A 25,186-nucleotide genomic window follows, 5' to 3' on the forward strand; every position below is an offset into this window, starting at 1 on the left:
AAAGTGTCTTCAATGAAGCATAATAATAAAACAAAACAATAAGGCCAACAAACACGAGATTGATTCCATGCATATCACACTTATTGCTGCGTGACTCTGTATAAGCGTGTTGATGGCATAGGCGTACAAGGGCGTACTCCAGAGGAATGGCATCCTATTTTTTCACTATTGAATTTGACAGCTTGAGCTGTGCCTCCTTATCGGGAGCATAATTTATACTCCAGATTCAAATTCCACTCACACACCTATACTTTCGGATGTTTACCTTTTCCTACGAGAGAAAACAGTACAAAACGCATGAAGCACAACAATATCTGCTAAAGCTGATGATGGTAAAGAGCTGTAGAAAAGCAAATGTTTTTTTTTTTTTGGAAAATCAAAGCATAGATAACAGACAAAAAAAGGAAGTGTGCATCAATTACTTCAGAATGAAATGCAAGTAATGCGTTGAATTTGTGTGCCGTGGTTCATTTCCCCACATTCGTTCCAGCTACTTTGTTGAGGTGCACATTCGTATGGGTGAGCTCCGCTATCGTTTTATAAGAGGCAACAGAAAAATATACTCTTAGCAATCCCTTGGCGTACTCAAAAAATCCAAACGTCATTGCTACGTGAAAAATCACGTAGATCATTCCAAATTCATTTTATCTCTACTTCACCTGACTAAGATAAAGATCACTAAACCATTCATAACCACCAAATAGTGACTCGGTAATTTTTACTGAGGTTACCTATCGCACTTACGTGAAATTCACGTAGGTGCCTAAGTTCATTTTGACATCTGCATATTGTACGTACAATCGGTGATGAGCTCAAATCATAAGATGGCGCCCGCTTGATTTTAGAAGAACTTCAGAAGCTGCTGCTGCTTTAAACTCTGTGTAAGATTGATTTCAAGGTAAATATGCTTTGAATACCGAAGTAACCCTGCATTACTTCATATTTTCTCTTTCAATTATAGCACTCGAAGGCTACAACAAGACAGACCAAACTCACAAAATTGGAGAAACAGGATTCAAAATGCTCAGATTGACAATAAACATATCACAATCTTTTAAGTTTGTTTGTTTGTCTTCCAATTGGAAATTAGTTTTTTCCCAAAGCCTATTAGAAATAAGATTGGTCTTAATTACAGTTAAATTTAATGCAAAAACATCTAGGTCCTATTGAAACGCTTCGTAAAGGCTACCGGAAAATCCACGTAGCTCTTACGTATAGCGCCGGTGGAATGGACAAACTTCAAAAGTTCATGCGTTCATTCTGGGCTACCTATGATTCACGAAAGAGCTACGCGAAAAGTGCGATGAAAAAAAAATCACGTATTTTTTCACGTAACAATGACGTTTGGATTATTTTGAGTGTAAGAAAAGCTGTTCTCCACTGGGCTCGGTCCTGAGCCAATCGCTTCCAGTCGCCCTGAACGTTAAGTGCCCTTAAGTCCTTCTCAACTGCAAAAAGCCAACGTGTGCCGACGGCCTCGTCCGGGTTCTCTCTTGAATATTATTTTTGCTTGTCGTTCTTCCGGCATTCGTACCACGTGACCAGCCCAACGCAGCCTGCCGTGTTTTATGAGCTTGATAATATCCACTTCTTTATATACTTGGTACAACTCATGATTCATGCGACGCCGCCAGATGCCATTTTCTTGTTTACCGCCGAGTATTATCGCGCTTATCTTAAATTCTCATATGTTGACGGTCGTAACGCGCCAGATCAGATCCCGCCAGACCGCGCCCGTAAGATTTACACAGGGTTCGCATCCAGGATAAAAATATTAAAGCAGCCGCCGAGTTGAGTTGTCAGCCGCCTTGTATAAATCAAAGGGGCGCGATCTCATCGCAGTAAGCAGCGGCTGATTGTGATCATCAGGATCTGAGTGTTTATTATGGGATGTACAATATTGTTCGCAGCACTTTACGCTCAAAAACTCCAAACGCTTTCCGGTCGACCTCTTTTAACGTCCAGGATTCATGGCCGTATAGAGCAACGTGTCTTATATAGCGCGAATTTTGTTTTCGTCTGCAGGCTACGGGACTTAAGCTGGTTACGGAGCCCGTAAAAAGCCCTATTCGCAGCTGCAAGACGCCTTTTCACCTCGCGGGTAACATCATTATCGCACGTCACTAAAGTACCAAGATACACAAATTCTTCCACTACTTCAAATTTTTCACCACCCAGCACCACTTCACTACCAACGTCACGATTGGAACCACGCTGTCTACCAGCGATCATGTACTTAGTTTTGCTGGTGTTGGCGGTAAGTCCAATCCTCGCTGTCTCCCTTTGGAAAGGCACGAATGCCTCTTCTACGGCTCGACGATCAATTCCGATTATATCGATATCGTCCACAAAACCCAGGAGCATATGCGACCGGGTGACGATGGTACCGCTTCTTTGCACGCCCGCTCTCCTTATAGCTCCTTCGAGAGCAATGTTGAAAAAAAGGTTCGAAAGCGCATCTCCTTGCTTCAATCCATCTAAGGTTACGAAGGAGGTTGAAGTCTCATCCGCAACCTGCACACTTGATTTCGACCCATCCAACGTTGCATGAACCAGTCTAATCAGTTTCGCCGGAAAATCGTGTTCTACCATTATCTGCCATAACTCATTTCTCTTTCCTGAATCGTACGCCGCCTTGAAATCAATGAACTTATCAAGGATTTGTCGCAAAATAAACATTTGATCCGTCGTTGATCGGCCCTCACGAAAACCAGCTTGGTATTCGCCGACGAAGGACTCCTCCAGCAGTCTCAATCTGTTGAACAGAACACGCGACATTATTTTGTACGCCGAATTGAGGAGCGTTATTCCTCGGTAATTGGCGCACTCCAATCTGTGGCCCTTTTTATACAGAGGGCAGATGAGGCCCTCCAGCCAGCTAGCAGGCAATTCTTCTTCCTCCCATATCCTCAACAGAGTACGGTGCAGTATTTCGTACAGCTGCTCACTACCGTGCTTGAAAAGTTCGGCCGGGATACATCGACACTATAGACCCTTTAGTGTGGATGTTTTCAATACAAACACCAGTGTCGTCGCTCGGCGGCCAGTGAAGGAAGCTGAATGTTTGAAAGGTTGTTGTCTGTACTTTTTGCCGCTGGCGCCAATTGTTAGCGTTTAAGAACGAAATAAACAGTCGTTACCCTATTCGATAATCAATAAGTTAAGGGTCTATTTTGTAAATCGAGTGGATTCATGCGACTCGCCTGTAGTCATTGTCGATCAAAGTAAGCATGCACGGGTTCACTAATTTGACGTTTGAGCGGTGCCGAATTCACTCGTTGTCATGGTCACGTAAATAACACGGCATCGCTCAAACGTCAGATAGTGAACTCGTGCATCGGTCCATAGTAATCCAGTCACATAGAGTGACAACTGTCGATAAACTCGAGTGGCAGAGCTGAGTCGAAAAAAATTTTTGGTCGACAGTGACTCCAGTCGAGACGTTTTTTGTCGACTCGACTTATAAAATAGGGCCCTAAAGTCTGATTTGCTGCTGAACAGGGATTGTTAAAGAAAATTCTCGTCGATTCCTTGCAGAAATTTTCTACAGCGACTCCCGTTTGAACTGACATCTCTTTTCAACTGCGTACTGCGGTCACAGAAAAGGGCTTCCTTGATCGATTCCTTGCAGGAATTTCCCATGCATCAAGATAGGCCAAGAAATTACTTGTTAGCCGCGAATCAGGCTTAAATCTTTAAAATTAATGTTTTGCTAGTATGCTGGATAAAATTAAAATTCAAATTTCACAGGTGAATATCAAAAGTTTTGTTTTGACATTTCGATTGGTTCAGGTTAGGTTAGGTTTTTTCCGATTATCAGTGGAACATTTTACAGACTTCGTCAATGTCATAGATTTACAAAATGTTAGGTAACTTTGTATCCAAGCTTACCGAAATTCAATAATTTTGTTAATGACGCACTGTCAAAAGCTGGCTATTTACCGAAACATCTGTATTTTTTATGAAAGACTGCCTCTCAATCATGTCGTTACTTGAATGCGAACGACACGTTGATGGACTTCCTCCATCTATACACTTCCCCAATACAGTTGTTTGGAAGCGATGTGGGTATGCGTATGATAGGCAAACAGTTTCAACACAAAATAAATCGCACTCACTGTTGTTGTTGTTTGAGAGGGATTTTAACCCGAAGGTCATTCGTCCCTATGTCGCACTCGCACTTCGCGCGTGTGTAGTATTCATGAGATGGATGAATGTGGGTTATGAAAAAGGTCTGCGTGATCTGTGGGGATTTGAATTCAAAATTTGTAACCATCTGAATTATTGGGTCACCAAGTGGCTCGGTAGCTTAGTTGGTAAAGCGCTCGTCTAGCATACAAGAATCCCAGCCGAGCACGTTGGTTTTTTTTTTTATCATATTTTCACCCATAATTTATCCATTTTTACCACGCGTAAAGCGTAACATTAATATAATTTTGTTGTGCTTATTCTGCGCGGCGTGTGAGGTGAGCCGAGTCGAATGATGTGACAATTGCCGACTCGCTCCCATTTCATTTACATTAGTCGTCTCACGTCACTCGAGGTGAGAGCGACTCGTCTCGACTCATATGCCGCGCAGAATAATCACATTTGTCTAAATTCAAATGCTCATAAGTTTTTTAAAAAAGTGATGAAACCGGATGCATCCGGAAACTTTCGACTGATAATTCGGTCTAGTTTTAGTTACTTCTTTGGTCACTCATATTGGCCACCGGACACAGAACGAAGATCGTCCCGATTTTTGAAGGCAATCAATGTTCAAAACATTTTTTTTCTGTCACTCGCATTTTTGTGTGGTGTGAAGTTGTGTTTATGTTGAAATTTGAATTCCCCGGATTCCCTGAGATTCGCTGGAAAACTTTCGAAATATGGCTTGACCATTTCTGTAAAACTGATTTCGAAATATATGGTCAGTCATGTTTGCATTTCGAATCATGTATCATATCAAACTGTGCAAACAATTTTAAAATATTTTATGATAATGATTCAGAAAGCATATTCTGAATTGTTAGATGTACTGACTGACCACTCTGTGGTAGGTTCAGAGGTCAATATGGAGCATTTTCCGAACCATATATCAATATGGGTAACAAACTTCAAGATTTTTGAAAGTGATGCTTTCGGGAGCAACTCCTCTTCGAGAGCATTTTAAGGATTAATTTGAAAATGTCTCGTAACATTGCGCACGATATTACTCTAGGCCCGAGAAAATCTTTAGTAATAAATTGAGACAGTTGTCCGAAATTTCCTCCGAAATCCATGCTGACGTTAGACGTTAATCGAGTTTTTGAGAATCTAGTTTCTTCTTATGAATAAAAACTTCTCAGAAACTCCAGAAGTATTTATGATTTATTGCGACATATACATTTTCGTAATTTGCTATATGCGGTCCCCCTGCTGACAAATCGCAATTTCGACCGCAATACGCTGCAGCTTGAGCATTACTGCTCAAGAAATGACTCCAGAGGTTTCTTGAATTTCTCAAAGCCAATAATTTCAAGGTCTCTCCCTGAGAATTCATCCAGTGATTCTTTCGTCGAACTTTCTAGCAGTTCAACATTTTTTTTTTTGATGGCATGGTCACCACATACCGATTGGTAATGGTCCGATTCTTCGGGGATGAGAGCGATTCTGAAAAATACATGGCATTTACCTACGTCTTCTAAATATAAGAAGACAACAAGTTACTGCAGATCTTAACCCGTAACGCACCATTCTTAGGTGATCTGCGTGCATTACGGTACAGGGGTATTCGCAAACAGGCGAGAGCTCAACAAAACGGGACGAACATTTCGCATCGTTTTCTGATAAAAAAAAAACTGGCTAGGCTATTGTGCTTTATTTGGGATCGAAGGAGATGGATTCTTTCATAACTGATATTTTTGTAGTACTGTCTGATAATGAAGAAAGGGCATGTCATCAACATAAATCTTAAAGAAAGCGGTAATGATACTTTTTAAATTATTTATTCACCCATCAATGATGTTTGAATTGGTTTTCTCTATACCATTGGATTGGATTGGATTCAGATTTACCTTACTATTCGGCTCTTTCTTTATTTTTGTTTTTTTTTTCTTTTCATCTTTCTCTCTCTTCTAGTCTTAGGCATTTTATTTAGTTTTTGTTTTCGTACTACAAACACAATATATAAAATTATTAGTTTTTTTCCTACTTATAACAAAATTTGTTACTCTTTTACTTTCTCTTATGTGTATGTACGTGTTGTTTCTTTACAGTGTGTGTATGTGTATTAAACTGTTTTTTTGCTCGTTCACCTTGTTCCATTTCCCTTATCTTGATTGCTCTCTTTCCTCGTACAAAAAGGAAACAAAATAATCGTTTGTTAAAAATTAAAAAAGCTTCAATAAAGACACCAAATTCCTTCAATCACGACCATGTTGCGACCCTATTCCATCTAACTCATCGTGTACGGATACGTATCCCCATCACGTAAACAATTTTCCCTTAGATTTTCGCTTGTTGTTTGTTAGATATATATTTTGTTCCCCAGTTTATTGATTCATTTTTTCATTAAGGGAATAATTTCTCCTCAAACAAAAATGGAGAATGCTTCATACCGAACGTTTCACATGACTTTCACTGAACGGAAGATAGTTGGTAGTAGGACCTCAGGAGGATTTGTAAAGGGTAACGATCCCGCCGACGTCGTCCCTCGGTCATGAGTTTGGTTGTTTGTCGGGTACCGAACCGATCCGTTACCGGAACCACGTACCTAAATCAAGTACGAGCACCAGGGAAAGTGATATGGGCACTTTGAAAAAGACATTTCGTTTCGTTTACAACGCGGCACCGCCTAGTATCTGGTCAACGGTGCCGGCGGAGGCTTATTCTTTGTTAATTTGTGTTTTCTTTATTGTTTTCGTTTTTTTTTTTTTAATAAATATCATTCAGAATAAAACACGTTATCTATCACTTTCTTGCGGGAATCGTGTGAGTACCCTTTCGTTCGGGATTGCGACAACGACGGCGCTCCGTGCAAAGCCATCAATTTTTCGATGAGATTTCTATTGTTTTTAGGGAGCGTCGAGCGGGACACGGGGAGGAGTTGGGGTTTGAAGAAAGGATGTGACACACAAAACTCTTCAAGGTTCTCTGTCTCTCGAAGTGATACTTTGCTCCTTAATAGCTATAGTGATTTTTGTTATTTCTTTCGATTCGCAGTACAATTGAATTGATTATTTTTTCATAGTGTGTATTTGATCCTCTGTCGCTAATAGGTTTGCATTTTTCTTCACAATGTTTAATTGTTTTTTTCTTGTTATGTTTTCTTCGCATATTTTTTTTTTGTTTTATTATAAATTACTTATAAGTCTTTGGTTTGTCACTTACACTCTTATGATTTTCATTTTCTTCACGTATTTTTATTTGTTTTCATTAAAGAGTTACTTTATTTCTGAACGATTATTACTTTAACACTACCTCTTGTTGCATGTTTACGTGTTGTTGTTGTTGCTTAACATCATGTTTGTTCTGTTATTTTTTAGTTTTATTGTATTTAGCACTGCTGGACACAAAAGGAGCGCTTTCGCTTTTGGACGGGAAAGGAAAGTGTGGGGGAAATTTGGATTTTTTTTTGGTTTATTTGTCGTCAATAAGGTTTCCAAGTTAACCGAGTATGTGTTTTTTTTTCACATTAATTGTGTGAGTGTTCAAGTGGTAGAAGGGAAGGCTTGTTTATTATGTTGCTTATCGTTTCTATAATGTTGTTTTGCCTTAGTTACGGAACGGCTATTCCTAAACAAATCTTCCAAATTCTACGCGACATCTTTTATTCTTATTACGAGTAACTTCTTATGCATTTATTAAATAATTTACAAAAAGCACTTTTGTTTTCGCCTTTATTATTTTATCCGTTTTCAAATTCCTTTGCTTTATTCTGGTTCTGATTTGATGGCAGAGTTGCTCCAATCTTTTGATTGTTTCTCCTATTTTAGTACAGATTAATCAGAGTCGATGGCATTCATCGCTAAAATCTCCGCAACAATCTACTGTGAGACTGATAGCGTCCCACACAAGTACGCACGGATATAAAACAAAGCAAAGAAAGGTCGAAAAGAAAACTTAATATGAGACGCCTTCGTAATAGCCGGTAGAAAACAATTGACAATTTACGGTGATAGTTGTCCGGGAATAAATACAGGAAAAAATGTACTTTTCCCACTCTAAAAAGGTGGTATTTGATTAGATGAAAATAGTTCTTTTTCCTCAATGATATTATTGACTTGGTTTACTTGTCCGATATTATATCGTTGCCACATAAATGATAATCTCTCTCGATCTCGATTCCATCAGGAGGAGAGAATTGATGATACATAATTGATAACGATCCTCGCGATATGGTCGTTGGGAGTGAAATGTGCTGGCCGAGCTTTGGCGCCGCGAATCAGTGCTAATATCGATTGGACATTTGGCTGCCAATTACACGTTAGAAAGTAGGAACTAAAATGAACACATTTATGAACTGGATGTCACTTTCCAAAGTTACAGTAATTCTATAAGACCACTTTGCCGTATCTATTCTGTAGAGCAAAACTTTGTTCAATATGACTGTCTGGGAATTCGTGAACTCAGGTTTAATTAGATGGGTATGGAAGTCGATGAATGCTGGTGCATAATCTCTACCTATATATTTTGCTTTAGCACAACTTCACGGACCAATTTTTGGCTATAAGTTAATCATATAACAACGATAACATCTAAAATGATACATGACACTACGAAGTGGATATCAAACCGGCAACTGTGATTCGGAGGGACTAGGGAGTCATTGTTGAACACAGTATCAAATCCATCCATGGATTAAGTCAGCAAAGATTTGGTTCAGATCTTGCCACACAACATACACCTACAAACAATAGTCAATTGACGAAAAAAAAAGTCTCAGTTAATAATTGTGGAAGTGCTCATAAGAATACTAAGCCGAGAAGCAGGCACGTAACGCCAGAAAGGAGAAGATGGTTCAAAGCCTCCCAGGCATTTGCTTTAAATCCTTTCAAAGACTTGGTTTCAATCTCCTCACTTCTCATTTGATTCACTCACTAATTCTGTCGAGTAGAATGATAATTTGTCTTATTTTGCGAGGAGAGTGGGGTGAATTATTCATTGCAGAGAGACTCATCATGTACTAGCAATTGATCTCAGTCTCACCTATCATGAGCATGAGTATGAGCATAGATGGCCGTACAATTCGTAGTTGCTACTCCGTGATTGACCAGAACAATCGAAGTCGCACAGGAAATCAATGAATTGGGCTTGGGATTAGCTTACAATTCTTCAATGTGCACAAATCGAGAGCTCAAATTTTAAAAGTCAAAAAACGGCGCCGGCCACGTCCTTACGATCATCGGGGAAGGCAAGGAATGTTAGTTAGACAACCGTTGTTACTAGAGGCCGAGTATACCTTTGCATCTCCACAGTTGTCATGGATATTGGGTTAGTGGGATAATGTAAAGATCTTGGAGTCACCAATGGTTGGTGATGCGATCCATGATGATCTCATTCTCACCTATCAAGTGACAAACCTCGATTCGAATGAGTTGAGCGTCAGATTGTTTTACACAGCGAATCACTTAATTCCATGATTAGTTTCCGTACGTCGTGACCATCATTTTTCACTTCACTCTTCTCGTAAAATAAGACAAATTATTATTCAACACGACAGAAATTATGAGGGAGACAAAAACGAAGTGAGGATATTGAATTAATAATTATTGAGATAAATATTATCTAGACCAATATACTTATTATACGAGTAAAGTGACATCTCGCTCTTACATACCAAATGGGATAATTCGACACCTCACTAAACTCACAAGATTTCTATCCTCACTGTTCTCACTCTGTGAGAACTCGAATGTTGAGAAGAATCACTCTCGAGTAGAATGACGTTACTAACCGTGTAGATCAGATCTCCTCGTAGTATAAGCTCATATACCAACTTATAACCTCGAAACAATTTTTATTTGTTCCAAATAACATCCATGTTTTAGTTTTAGTCGATGCTTTCAATATCGCTAGCATTCTTTATTTAAGACTTGTCTTACCTACCAATATTACCACTTTTGGAAAATGACGACCCATAAAATTAAAAACAGATAATATTTTCTCGCCCAGGGCAGCCAAAAGCACATTACGCTCCGCATGCAGCTCTCCCGTTTGATAATTACAATTATAACATGATACTATTCGATAGATTTTCTTTAATCATTCTGAAAACTAAACAAAAATTTCTCGTACATCATTGTATAACAACGTGTACCACTGGAAAGCAATTTCAAACAAAACAATAAAAAAAAAACATAAGTTTTAAGTTTCTTTTGTAGTCGCGCTCATTTCTACAACCTACACATTACTTGATTTAGCGCTAGCTTTCTGTTTTGACGTGGTGCTCATCACGATTGCAACATAATATTCTCTCTCACCACTACTTCTAATTTGGATTTCGCATAAAAATTGTAGAAGAAAATTAAAGACCTAAAAGAAAACAGGATAGATTAACAAAACAACGTAATTGAAACGTAGATCAAAATTCTGACAAATAAGAGTGAAGCGAAGGGGACGACACAATGATTCCAACAGCACAACGCTCGTGCGCTCGATGTTTGTTTTATAACTTGATCTAAAATAAATACAAATATCTACAAGATTTGATTCGAAATAAAAAAACGTCGGTGGCGCTGGAAATATCAATCGTTTACTGCTCTCTCTCTTTTTGTTTTTGGTCTGAATCGGAACATGATATATGGGACCACCTTCCGTCCAACGCTATATACCAATATCCCTAGTATAATATGATAGTGGTAATTTTAGTAGTAGTTTGATGTGATTAATGCCCGTGCGTTTGTCGTCACGTTCTCCGATCGGTGATTCTTCAGTGTTTGTTTCTGTTGTTTATAGGAACGCAGCTCGTTTGGTGAAACAACACCATATTTCGTGCACATTACATTTTGCAGGAACCCTTTTATTTCGTACGATTCATTTTTTGAGACTCAACTGAACGACAGTGTCACAATGGATAAAACAGAATCGATACAGCAGCTTTCGGTGTAATGTACAAGCAACAAAAAATCGTAAATATCTCAACGCATTGGCGAACGAGGATCTCTCTTATTTCGTTATTCTTAAATCATCTTCTGGTAATGTCTCTTCCAGAATCACGAACATCCTAATTGCAAACACACACGCAACGCATTTCGCGTGCTGCGGCAATTGACTCGCACTGACCAGACGGTGTCGAATGAGAGTATGATGATAACTGTTTGAACAGTGCGCTACTGACTCCGAGTATCGTGTGGCAACACCTTACTTACGCGTAACATTACTTTAAAATAAGGCTACCCTATTTTGGCGCAACACATTCACGAAACTGAATAATTTCGATTCCATGCTGGCTATTTGTTTTATACATAATCGTAATTATTCACAGGATTTGTTGTAGGTTTTTAAGGTAAATGTGCTTCTAGGACAGGCTTGCTCCATTGCTCAATGTTGTGTGTATGTATGTGTTTGTGTTGTCTATGACCAGTGTTCCTCACATGAAACCACAATTTTTCTATTAGAAAACAATAGAAAAAATATGGATGAAACGTAATAAAGAAAACGAATATTACTAGGTTTCGTTAAATGCCCAGGAAGGTTCCTGAACATGGGTAAGAAACAAGTTGAGTAAAGCCAGAGGAAAATAGGAATCTACTATATGCATTATGCATGATCTCTCTACTCATCGTCACTCTCGATCTCCTCGACATCGTCGTCGTCATCCGACACGATCATCGCGTCCTCGGTGGGGTCGTTATCTGCCTTGCCGGATGGACGCCGCCGACCACCGTTTCGTAAGCTGCTATAGCGGGACTTGCACAGTCGACGACTATTTCTTCGCAGGTGGTTAATTGCTTTGGTGTCATTAGGGTTGATGGGCACGTCCTCGTCGTCATCGTACGCGTCCACATCGTCGTCGTCGCCGCCATCTCGCTGCTCTCCAGCGGGATAAACGGTAGTCGACTCGATATCACATTCTTCCTCGATCAACAGTTCCGGATCGAACACGGGCTGTTTCAGCATCTCTATCTTCTCCTGCGGGGTACGCTTCTTTCGGAATTCGTACACCAGCGGGAAGATGTGCTCGATCGCGGCCTGCACGAATGCAACGCTGGCGGCTGTTGGCGAAATGAAAGAAGTCGATTAGTAATGGATGATGTTTGAATGGTGGAAGCGATACTACGTTGAACAATTGAACACGTGTCAGCTTCCAAGTTGAAGTTAAAGATGACTTCGGCGTCAACGATTTTCTGTTGGCACCTAGAGGACATATTATGGTGTTTAAATTAACTCCTTGAAGAATTTTGGCAGATTTCATGACAAAATTTTGATGAGCATTTTAGATAAGACCCCTTTCATTCTACGATTCCCTGTTTCTGTGGCCAAGCTCCCTTAACTTCTTCTGGTGAGAAGCTTCGCAAGCTTCATTTGAAGAGAAGCTTTACAAGCCTCTCCTGGGAGCTGCTTCTCCAGCTTCTTCAGGGAAAAACACTCTAATGTTCTTTTTTTTCTTCCAAAGCTTCTTCTATACAGAAACTTCTCCTGTAAAAAAAATCCAAAGCATTTTCTGGAGAGAAGCTTCCTAAGCAGCTTTAGAAGCTTCTAAAGCTTCTTCTGGATAGAAGCTTCCAGTGCTCTTTCTGGATAGCAGCTTTCCAAGCTTCTTTTCGGAAAAATGTTTGGAGGTTTTTTAATAAACACAGCAGATCCCTCAATTTGTTTTCAATGGATTTCAAACATGATCCTTTGAGGATATTCCACGAGGGTTTAGGTGCAACAATGACAATTTTTTGCAAAATGCTTCGAAGATCATTGATATTTTTCTGGTGCGATTTCTTAAGGGGAAAAATATACGTTCCTGCCAAAAATCACGTAGATGCTCAACTAAAAATAACAGAGATAAAAACAAAAAAAACGCATGTTAAGTGCATGAAGCATCTCGAGGTAGCGTTGCCGGAAGAGGGCGAGCTTGACGAAGCCCCTCTTGAGGACTGCTGGAGCAACATAAAAGCAGACATCAACAACGCAGCCGAGAGCATCGTCGGGTACGTTGAAAGGAGGACATGTAACGATTGGTTCGACGAACAATGCAGGCAGGTTTTGGAGGAGAAGGATGCAGCGCGGGCTGCAATGCTGCAGCAAGAAACGCGACAAAACGTGGAGCGATATAAAAGAAAACGGAAGCAGCAAACCCGCCTAGTCCGGGACAAAATGCGCCGCCTGGAAGAAGCGGAATGTGAAGAAATGGAACAGCTGCATCGTTCACAAGAAACGCGAAAGTTCTACGAGAAGCTAAACGCATCCCGAAAAGGCTTCGTGCCGCGAGCCGAAATGTGTAGGGATAAGGACGGAAGCATCTTGACGGACGGACGTGAGGTGATTGAAAGGGGGAAGCAGCACTACGATGAACACCTGAATGGCACGGAGAACACAGGCGACGAGGGTCACGGCAGCGGAGGAAGTGACTACGTCAGCACGGCGGATGAAGGAAACCAACCTGCCCCCACTTTGAGGGAAGTTAAGGATGTCATCAGCCAGCTCAAGAATAATAAGGCCGCTGGTAAAGATGGTATTGGAGCTGAACTCATCAAAATGGGCCCGGAGAGGTTGGCCGCCTGTCTGCACCGGCTGATTGTCAGAATCTGGGAAACCGAACAGGTGCCGGAGGAGTGGAAGCAAGGGGTCATATGCCCCATCTACAAGAAGGGCAACAAACTGGATTTGAAAACTATCGTGCGATCACTATCCTGAATTCCGCCTACAAAGTGCTATCCCAGATTATCTTCCGTCGTCTATCACCAATAACAAATGAGTTTGTGGGAAGTTATCAAGCTGGTTTCATCAACGGCCGCTCGACAACGGACCAAATCTTCACTGTACGGCAAATCCTCCAGAAATGCCGTGAATACCAAGTCCCAACGCATCATCTGTTCATCGATTTCAAAGCGGCTTATGATAGCATCGACCGCGAAGAGCTATGGAAAATCATGGACGAGTACAGCTTTCCCGGGAAGCTCACAAGACTAATAAGAGCAACGATGGACGGTGTGCGGAATAGCGTGAAGATTTCGGGCGAACATTCCAGTTCGTTCGAATCCCGCCGGGGACTTCGACAGGGTGATGGACTTTCGTGCCTGCTGTTCAACATCGCGCTAGAAGGTGTCATGCGGAGAGCCGGGTTCACTAACCGAGGTACGATTTTCACAAGATCCAGCCAATTTGTTTGCTCCGCGGATGATATAGATATTGTCGGCAGAACATTTGGAACGGTGGCAGATCTGTACACCCGCCTGAAACGTGAAGCGACAAAAGTCGGCCTGGTGGTGAATGCGTCAAAAGCAAAGTACATGCTGATAGGCGGAACCGAGCGCGACAGAGCCCGCCTGGGAAGCAGTGTTACGATAGACGGGGATACTTTTGAGGTGGTTGATGAGTTCGTCTACCTCGGATACTTGTTAACGGCTGATAACAACGTTAGTCGTGAAATACGGAGACGCATCATCAGTGGAAGTCGCGCCTACTATGGGCTCCAGAAGAAGCTGCGGTCGAGAAAGATTCACCCCCGCACCAAATGTACCATGTACAAAACGCTTATAAGACCGGTGGTCCTCTATGGACATGAAGCATGGACCATGCTGGAAGAGGACCTGCAAGCACTTGGAGTGTTCGAACGAAGAGTGCTTAGGACGATCTTTGGCGGAGTGCAGGAGAACGGTTTGTGGCGGCGGAGAATGAACCACGAGCTCGCTAGGCTCTACGGCGAACCAAGTATCCAGAAGGTTGCGAAAGCCGGAAGGGTGACTACCGGACAACAATCCTGCAAAGATGGTGTTCGCGTCGAATCCGGTTGGCACAAGAAGGCGGGGAGAACAGCGAGCGAGGTGGCTTGATCAGGTGCAACAAGATCTGGAGAACGTGGGCCAAAATCGAGGTTGGAGAGACACAGCCATGGACCGAGTAAATTGGCGTAACATCGTTAACGAGGTTTTATCAAATTAATTGATGTAACACCAACTAAATAAATAAAAATAAGTGCATGAAGTGACCAAATCTCCAGAAACTTGGAAGCTTTAAAGTCTTCTTCCTAGATACTTGAGCTTCACTTCAGAAGCCTGGAAGCTCCACTTTAGAAACCTGGAAGCTTCTCTCTAAAAGCATAGAAGCCTATCTCTAGAAGCATAGAAACTTCTCTGTAAAATTTAGAAGCTTTTGTCAAGAAGCTCAAAAGCTTAACCCCTCTACCGGCAGCTTCATTTTTAAACGCAAAAAGAAAATTCAAATCGCGATAACTTTTTTGTTTCTAGATATTTTTGCACCATTTTTTCACAAGATTTCAAAAAACTCTAGTTTGTGAATCCGTGTCGATATTAATAATTGGTGATCTAGTTTTGAAGATATTCCGATGTTCCTTGGGGACCGACATTCTCCATATAAAATGTCTTTTGTCGGTCATTTTGTTTTTGGTAAATTTATCAAATAAATAAAATGTGTACTATACAATACCAGGTAATAAGTAGCCTGAAAATTACGATATGAGGTTTTTTAGAGTTTTCAAGATCTTTATTTGTCCGGCGTGGTACCAGAAACATAAATGCTCATCACTCAAAGACGGCTGCACCAAATTGCTTCATTTTTTCACAACATACTCGCATTAATGAATCATTCCGTGGAGCGAATATCCGAATAATATAAAAATGCTGTAGCCTGAGATGTTTACGTGGGTTATGGCTACGCGTCGGTCCCCCAAAGAATTTTGGAATATCCCTGGATCTAGACGACAAATTATCAATATCGACACATATTCTGAAACAAGAAAAGTTTTTCAAGAACTTGTGAAAGAATGGTGCAAAAATATGAAGAAACAAAAAAGATTTCGCGATTTGAAATTTTTTCAGCGGTAAAAAATGAAGCTGCCGGTACAGTGGTTAACCATAGAAGCTTCTCTCTAGAAGCTTAGAAACTTCTCTTATAAGCTCAAAGGCCTCTAGAGAGAGACTGCTCTCCAAAACTATCATCTCAATTTTATAAAACTAAATTACGCTTTTTTTACCTTTTCAGCAACATATAACATGTTATTTAGCGTGGTAGTTCAGAATATTTGCAAATCAATTTCATTCACCTGCTTAATCAACTTAAGCTAAACATATAGAGCACTTGTTGTAGCAATTGAAGATTGCATTCAGTCTCCAGAAGCTTGAAAGCTTTTCCCTAGAGGGAGTATGGTAAGTATCTCACCAGAAGAAACATGATAAGCTTCTCCCAAGAAAAAGCTTGGACAGCTTCTCCCAAAAAGCACATTGGAAAGTTTTTCCCAAGAAGCAGCTTGGGAAGCTTCTCCCTAGCTTCTCCATAAAAGAAGTTTAGGAAGCTCTTCCATAGAAAAAGCTTGGGAAGCTCCTCCACAGAAGAAACTTAGCGCTCCTCCACATAAGAAGCTTAGGAAGCTCCTCCACAGAAGAAGCCTGGGAAGCTTCTTTCCAGAAGAAGCTTGGTAAGCTTCTTTCCAGAAGAAGCTTGGTAAGCATCTTCTCAGAAGAACTTTGGGAAGTTTGTTCTCAGAAAAATAAGAAGAAGCTTCTAAAGCTGCTTCTTGGGAGAAGCATTTCAAGTTTTTTCTGGATAGAAACTTCTAAAGATTCTTCTGAGGAGGAGGTTTTAAAGCTTCTTCTTGAGACAAGCTTCCCAAGCTACTTCTGGAGAGAAACTTTCCAAGCTTCTATTGGGGAGATGGTTCCCAAGCTACACTCGGGAAGAAGTTTCTGGAAAGAAGCTTTCAAGCTGACGGAGTAAAGTTTCTAAGCTTCTTTAAGAGAAGCTTCCAAGTATCTGGAGAGAAACTACCTTCTAGAGAGAAGCTGCTTTCCAAGCTTATTCTGGGGGAAACGCTTCTATAGCTTTTGCTGTGAAGAAACTTCTCACGTTTCTTCTGTGGAGAAGCTTTCCAAGCTTCTTTCTGCGGAGATTTTTTTTTCAAGACTCTTCTGCTTCTGGGGAGATTCTTTCAAAGCTAATTCTGCGATACTTCCAAAGCGTCTTCTGGAGAGACACTTCCCAAGCTTCTTTATAGGAGGAACTTCGTAATCTTCTTCTTGGGAGGAGCTTCCCAAGCTACTTTCCCAAGCTTTTAGAGGAGAGATACTTCCCAAGTTTTTTTGGGAGAAGTTTCTAAGCTTATATAGATAATATTCCAAGTTCCTAGAGATAAGCTTTCGAGTCTCTTCAACTTAAAATCTCGTGAGACATTTCCAAGGATGGTGTCTGAAGTCCTTTCAAAATTTCTTGAGCGATCCGCTGAGTGTTTATCATTAAAAATCCGCCAAAAATCTTGCTTGGAATCGAGCCTAAAACATGGTTCACAGGCTCCCCAAGTACTCTACAAAGAACTCGTCAAAAATTTGGAAAGATTCGTGCCAAAATTTCCCCAAATAACGTGAGCGTAGTTTTTTTTTTTGAAAATCTGCAGCGTTTTTAAGAGAAATGCACAGAAGCACTTGATCATGACTTTGCAAAGGACCCCGCAAAGCATCTGTCAAAAAAATTGAATGGAATCTGCTAAGCATTTCGAGAAATTTAACAATGAGCCTAAGAAAAGTTCACCATAAGTTCTGATAGAAAACATTAGACAATTTCTGGAGGAATCTACATAAGCTACACCAGAAAATAAATCCTATCGTCAAGCATTCAATTGGCTATCTACTAACGACCTCGTCAATAATACAGAAAGAAACGTTTTTCCATAGTTTGACTATTTACTTCTAACAATACTTCGACAAACACCTAGATGTTGCGATACAACCTTATATCCAAACCCCATCCCCCCAGGATTCTCTGCACTTACCCGTCACTGTGATGCTGCCGGTGGAGAAGATCTTCAGCGTCGCTTTCGGGTTGTACAGTTTGTACGTGACACCCGGGTGCAGTTCCGGCTCGTAGCTGGCATCCTTCTTGTACTTTTCGGAGAAGTTGACGATCATGATGCCCCACGGCATACTGCACGTCCCCAGCACGTTCACGATTCGGAAATTCCTAAACCTAACATTAAAACCTAGTTTCTGAAGGCAACGCGAGTAACGCCGGGCCGCAACCTTTGCCTAAAATGGAGAAGGAAATCGGTCAAGGGGTCTGATGCAAATCTGTTGCGGGAGATAAAGTTACCTGATCTTCCGATGTAGCACCAGTGCAGGTAATTTTGCCCGAGGACCATATGGACGCGGTCGTGTATGGACGCCGCAGTTTCATCGTCACCATTCCGTTCTCGCGACGGAATTCCACGTTGAAACCTTTGAGTGCGATATCACGGAGGTTCAGATGACAGCGCACGCTGAACGAGCAGACCACATTGTTGATGACAATGTCGATCTCGGGTTCCGCTTCCTGCTCTTGGTCATCTTCCTTTTCGCTGGCGGGAACGACGGCACCGGATTTTGCATCGAGGCTTCCTCCATCCGTCGCATCAGTGGCAGTGGCAGGTTGTTCATCTGTCCCGTTTCCACATTCACCGTATCCGTCGGAAGCCGCTGTGGACCGTGCGGAATCGGTGGTATTGGCAGTCTGGCTCTCGGATACAGTCTGTTGATGATGAGAATGAAGTTCTGACGACAACGACTTTGTCAGCACGGTCGCCGAGCTGTGTTGGGTCCCATTTATATACACTAAGGAGCTGCTATTGTTATTCGTTATATGTGGCAGCGGATGATGAGTTGACGAAAAGGTTTGCTGCATTGTAGCGGTGCTAGTGGTGGTGGGTGATGCTGCTGGACGAAATATTGCATTGACGTCTACGTAGGCATTGTTGAACTGACTTTGAAAGGAAGTGGTGGGTGTGGCAGTCGTGGTCACAATATGCTGATGACTACTGTTGCTGCCGAATAACTGCTGCGACGACAGATGATGATTGCTCTGGAGATGACTGATAAATTGGCTATTGAAGCTGCTCGAGTTTAAACTGATCGAGCTAGAGGCAGGCGAATGCGTCGAGGTGAACGAATTGTTGATGGTTGTTTGCTGATGAATCAACGGTTGCTGATGGATTAGGGTGGTCGTCTCGTGTGGCAGTAGCATCCGGCTGGCACTGCCAGGAACGGTGGCCATTGTGGTAGCCGCGGCCGCCACCATTGTCGTCGTTTGGTTCTCGTTGGTGCCATTTACGACCACCACGTTGTTTGTTCCATTGGTCAAATTTTTCATAAAACTCTTCTGCTGTAACAGAGTAGCCATACTACTCTGGTTACTGCAATACATAAATATGGGTGCTCTTCCGAGCGGCTAGTATTTTTTCGTTACTTCCTCCCTCACTCTCACTCTTGCGTTTTCTTCTTTCGCTTCTTTCTTTTCTGCTACAATCACTTTTCTTCGTCTATAAGTCTTCCACGATCCGCTAGAGTTTGCGGGTCGCTTTTTCCTACTTTTCTTGTATTCAGAACTTCATACACATACGAATCGACAACTGATTATTCACAACAGAACACTGTGTATCGAGTTAGCACTGTGATTTATTTTAGCCTGCGTACTCTTATGCATACACTCACTTCTCTTTGTCCTACACTACACTATTCAGTGGGTTATTTTTCACCATGTAACAACCAATAATGCAATGAATGGAAAATGTAAAGGCGACTCGTTGCTGCTACTGCTAGAAAGGAAAATCCATAGATCAAACTATGAGCTATAGGGTTAGCGAATTTTCCCGATATTTCTGTGTGTCATCAGGAGCGCTCGCTCTTTTGCTCGCTATCGGGGTCTCTAGATGTGTGGTGGTGGTGGATTGGATGCTGTTGCCTGGCGATCCGGCCTGAAGCTGTTGCTGATGCAAGGTGTTATTTCGATGGCGCTGCTGCCGCTGTGGCTGCTCTGGATGGGCGCTGCTTCTGTTGATGCGACTGACACACCGGGCTCACAGGCTGAGGAATAAGAAGAAAAAAGGAGTTGAGTTAATTTATTTGGGCGAAAACAAAGTAATAGGTGAAGATGAGTTATTGTGTAAAGATAGTGAACGTTTTCGGTAAAACTAAAATAAATTTGTAAAACTTTTGCTTGTCCTTAATTTTTAAATGATAATTTCATGGAGTGTACCTGAAAAGTGTTCAAACTATACTAGGTACTCTGAGATAACAAACGATATTATTTCTTGTATACATTTGTAATGGGGGATGGCAATCAGCAGTACCTACTTCGCACGAAAGAATATCCGCAAATACACATTACGACACCTGCTCCCAAATAGACCACGTGCTGGTTGCTGGGCGACATTTCTCAGATGTTATGGATGTCAGGACCTTCCGAGGCCCTAATATCGACTCGGATCATTATCTCGTTGTAGCTAAAATTCGGGCGCGGTTATCCAGCGTCACGAATTCCACAACAAACAGAACGCTGCGTTTCAATATACAACGCTTGTCGACTGATGGGGTAGCTGCGCAATACCGTCAGCAACTAGACGAGCAGTTGGGAAGAATCAACGTTGCTGGAGACGTCGACAGCCTGTGGGACCCTATCCACGAAGCTGTGACAAGAACGGCGTGGGAAGTGATCGGCACTGGTCAACGACGTAGACGAAACGACTGGTTCGATGAAGAGTGCCAGAGAGTGACAGACATGAAGAATGTCGCCAGAAGCCGTATGCTTGTGGTCGGTACCCGACAGAACAGAGAGCGGTACAGGGCAGCGAGAACCGACGAAAAGCGAATCCACCGCAGAAAGAAAAGGCAGCACGAAGAAAGTGTGGTAGCTGACGCTCAAGAAAGCATGAACCGGAATGATATGCGGAGATTCTATGCAACGATCAATGGTGCGCGGCACAATACCGTACCAGTGCACGCCATGTGCAATGATCGAGAAGGAAATTTGCTGACCGATAAAACGGCGGTGGCTGCCAGGTGAAAGGAGCATGGAAATGGAAATGTAGCGAGGAACAGGATGAACATAGATGACGACGATCAAGCTGTGGACCCACTGACCATAGGAGAGGTTAAAAAAGCTATCAGCGAGCTGAAGAACTGTAAGGCTGCTGGGAAGGACAAGATCCCGGTCGAGCTTCTCAAGCACGGAAGCGAGCAACTTTACCAGTCGATCTACCGAGTACTTCTGAAGGTATAGGAGGACGAAGAATTGCCCGCCGGCTGGTTGGATGGCCTCATCCGCCCTATCTACAAGAAAGGGCACAGACTGGAGCGTGCCAATTACAGAGGAATTACCCTACTGAATTCGGCGTACAAAATTCTGTGTTTAACAGACTGCGACCGCTCGAGGAGTCCTTCGTCGGCGAATACCAAGCTGGTTTTCGTTGGGGGCCGTTCGACCACGGACCAGATGTTAAGGGTTCATTCAAATATAACGTAACGTAAAATTGGACAATTTTAGACCCCCTCCCTCCCCCACGGAACGACTTTTGTATGGAAAATTTTGAATTTTTGTATGGACCGTAACACTATGCTAGACCCCCTCCCTCCCCCTGTTGCGCTACGTAATATTCAGGGCTGGTAGCAAGAATTGGTACCGAAAAAAGTTATTTTAGTGTCCAAATTTGAAAAATAAGTGACTAAAAAGTGACTTTCTATTCTCGAAAAAGTGACTAAAAGTGACTTGAAAAGCAAGCCGTAATCAATTTTATTTAAATTCTAGTATACTGTCATTTCACATTTCCATTTAAACTCCAGCTCTTCTACCTAATAAGGTCAATATTTTTATGCATTAATCGATATTTCAAATAAAAAATGATGACAGAAGATCGAATTTGATTGGAATACTGCTTAAATCGCGTCCTTTAAACGCCGACTAAGGAAGAAATTTTCCATCAGTAAGTTTAATGGAAGGTATTCACATTCTAAGACTTCCTCGTGAAATTACGACAAGTAACTTTTCGTTTTGCCGTAAATTATATACCTTTATTATTCAATCTGTTTTTTATAAAGAAAAACCACGAACGAAAAAAAATAATATTAAAAAAAGTCATATTTTGTGTGAGAAATTTTGAAACATTTACGAGGAATTTCTAAAAAAAATCCTAGTGTAATTTCTGATGAAACTTGTGTGAGTTATAATGATGAATACCTACAAGGATAACTGAAAGATCTCTCGAATTCTTGATGAATATATTTCTTGATAAATTGCTATGATAATAAAAGCATATTAACCCATCAATGGTCGGAGCAATAACTGTAATAATTACTGTAGTATTAACTAGTGTGGAACCTTGAATGAAATTTTAAAGAATCTATGCAGGTCTTGTATTTGAAAAAATATCAGTGAAGTGTTTGAGCCGCAGTAATAATATTTTGAAGAAATGCTGTACAAATTTCTAGAGGAATCTAATGAGGAATCCCAAATGCAATTCATCGAGCAATTCTTGGAAAAGATTTTATCCAATAATACCTTAAGTAAGTTTTGAGAAATTCCGGAGAGTAATTATGGATGAATTTTTGAGAGAATCCTTATAAAAGGCCTGGATTAAATGAAAAATGCGTAGGAGTTATTGTGGGGTTTCTTGTAAAAATGTCGATTTTTTTTTTCGAAAACTCTATAATAAACCTTTGGGTAAAAACTTCTGTAGGGCATTCGGGAAGAATCCTAGAAGTAGCGATTGAAGAAATCTGTGAAATAATCAGTGATCTGGAGGAAATACTGAGATTTTTTCTTCAGAGTAATCTCTGTGAAAATTACTGGAGGTAGTAGCGTTGGAATGCTCTAAAATTTTTAGTATAAAATTGAGAAGAAATTCCTCTGAGCTTCTATTGAAAAATTGCTGGTGGCATTCCTGGTGGAGTTCTTGTAAGTATTACAGAAGGAATCTCTGGATAAATAGTTACGTAATAGTCTCTGAAGGTTTCTTGGAGCCTCTAGAATGTTGCACCAGAATTCATTGCAAGCATATTAACCATCCATTTCCGACGACTTTAATCGACAGTTTCTTTATGAAAAAGCGTTTTTAGAAAAGGTAATTCAAAAAACAATATTTCAAAGGGTCTACTTTTTTCAAAATCAGTTTAAAATTTGTTGGTTGTTTTACAATAGTAAACTGAATGCTTACCAATAGTTTTACTATTAAAAAAGTTAGTTGACATTTGGATTGATTTGGTAAGTATAGAATCATAATCTACTGTTAACTCTCCCTTACTCGATATTTCGTATCTCGATATCGAGTTAGAGAACCACAGTAAAAGTTGGTTTTCATGGCTACTGCGATGGTCCCTCGGATCGCATTTGCACTGGTTTTGTGTTCCATAATTCGATACCTCCCTTACTCGATGGCCCCTTCAATATCGAGTTATGAAGAGTTGACTGTAGAAACTAATGCATAGTATTCCTCTGGTTCAGTTTGCCTCAAGTTCGTCAAAAATAATTAAGCTCTGGAGCTACCATGGGAAAGAGAGTGTTATGGCAAAAAAATGACTTTAGATACCATAATGATTATAATGTCTTTACAGACCTTAACTAAAAATAAACACTTTTTAGAGATATGCATTGAAATAGTATCCAAGCCTTTAAAAAAGATCTGCTTACCTGAAAATATACTAGTTTTACTAGCTTTAATCTTGTCCTACAAATATTGTTTATTTCATATGCTCATGAAAGATACCCAACTAAAACTGGGAATCGTATTTGCCTTTCCCATTTTAGCAATCCTAAGTCCTACTTCCTTATTTAAACAAGTTATTCTGAATATTAAAAATAATTTAAAGTGAATTGACTGAACACCTCGAGTTGTAACAGCGGCGCAGCCGAATTTTTTTTTATTGAAGAAATGTTGTGTTACAAAAAGGACATATTCTGCCATAATAATTACTGGTTCGAAGTTTTTTTTCCTGCGTATAGCCGAAATCCTCTGATAATTCCAGGGTTTTTCCAGGTTGAATAAAATTCCCTGATAATTCAAGGTTTTTCAGGATTTTTTAGGTAGTAGACACCCTGTTAACTTAAAACTTAGCCTCAATCAAGAAGGCCGATTCAAAATTTTCTCCCGAAAAATTAGCTCAAAATAGTTGAAAAAAGTGACTTATTGACGAAAAAAGTGACTTTAGTTGAAATGGCTTCAAAAAAGAGACTTTCAAGTGACTTGCCTCAAAAAAGTGACCAAGTCACTAAAAAGTGACTCGCTACCAGCCTTGGTAATATTTTAACGATCCCTTAGCCTGCGAATGATCCTAGACAAATTCCAGGAGTATAACTTGCAGACTCACCATCTGTTTATTGATTTCAAGGCGGCGTACGACTCGGTGAAAAGAAATGAGCTTTGGCAGATAATGTCTGAAAATGGTTTTCCGGCGAAACTAATTAGGCTGATACGTGCTACGCTGGATGGTTCTAAATCAAGTGTTCGGATCGCAGACGAGGTGTCAACCTCGTTCGTGACGTTAGACGGATTGAAGCAGAGAGACGCACTTTCGAATTTACTGTTCAACATTGAACTGGAGGGTGCTATTAGGAGATCTGGCGTGCAGAGAAATGGCACTATTATCACAAGGTCGCACATGCTCCTTGGCTTTGCGGACGATATAGACCTAATTGGAATTGATCGCAGGTCAGTGGAAGAGGCCTTCGTGCCTCTGAAGAGGGAGACAGCGAGGATAGGCCCGACTATTAATTCTACCAAAACGAAGTACATGATTGCAGGTAGAGATAGAGTCAGGCATGGTGGTGTAGGTGCCGAGGTAGTGTTTGATGGGGATGTGTTTGAAGTTGTTGAAGAATTTGTTTATCTTGGAACACTTGTAACATGTGACAACGACGTTTCCCGCAAAGAGAAAAGACGTGTTGCGGCTGCGAATAGGGCTTTTTACGGACTACGTAACCAGCTTAGGTCCCGCAGCTTACAAACGGAAACAAAATTCGCCCTGTATAAAACATTGATTCTAGCGGTGGCTCTCTACGGGCACGAAGCGTGGACGTTGAAAGAGTCAGACCGGAAAGCTCTCGGTGTTTTTGAACGTAAAGTGCTGCGGACAATACTCGGTGGGAAACTCGAAAATGGTGTGTGGCGCAGACGCATGAATCACGAGTTGTATCAAGTGTACAAAGATGCGAATATAATCAATCGTGTAAAATATGGCAGACTTCAGTGGGCTGGTCACTTAGTGCGAATGTCGGAAGAAAGAATTGCGAAAATAATATTCAGCAGGGAACCAGGTAGAGG

At 41.1% G+C, this 25,186-nt stretch overlaps 1 protein-coding gene across 10 annotated transcripts in view; it reads right to left on the reverse strand.

The window, feature by feature from the left end:
• Positions 1 to 5,974: 5,974 nt before the first annotated feature.
• Positions 5,975 to 25,186, reverse strand: part of LOC5578378 — a 91,126-nt gene continuing 71,914 nt past the window's right edge. For 3 of the 10 annotated variants that reach the window (XM_021839447.1, XM_021839444.1, XM_001663791.2), the window contains exons 2-4: positions 18,214 to 19,687; positions 17,897 to 18,149; positions 10,384 to 12,176 (exon numbers count right to left, since the gene is read on the reverse strand). In XM_021839447.1, the coding sequence (XP_021695139.1) occupies positions 11,737 to 12,176; positions 17,897 to 18,149; positions 18,214 to 19,299 (1,779 nt within the window). In that variant the 5' untranslated portion in view covers positions 19,300 to 19,687 and the 3' untranslated portion in view covers positions 10,384 to 11,736. Of the gene's footprint in view, positions 12,177 to 17,896; positions 18,150 to 18,213; positions 19,959 to 25,186 lie in introns of all 10 variants that reach the window. The other 7 variants (XM_021839446.1, XM_021839445.1, XM_021839443.1 and 4 more) reach the window with 3 other exon arrangements.

The sequence above is a fragment of the Aedes aegypti genome, chromosome 1 (assembly GCF_002204515.2).
Source record: "Aedes aegypti strain LVP_AGWG chromosome 1, AaegL5.0 Primary Assembly, whole genome shotgun sequence".
NCBI lineage: Eukaryota > Metazoa > Arthropoda > Insecta > Diptera > Culicidae > Aedes > Aedes aegypti.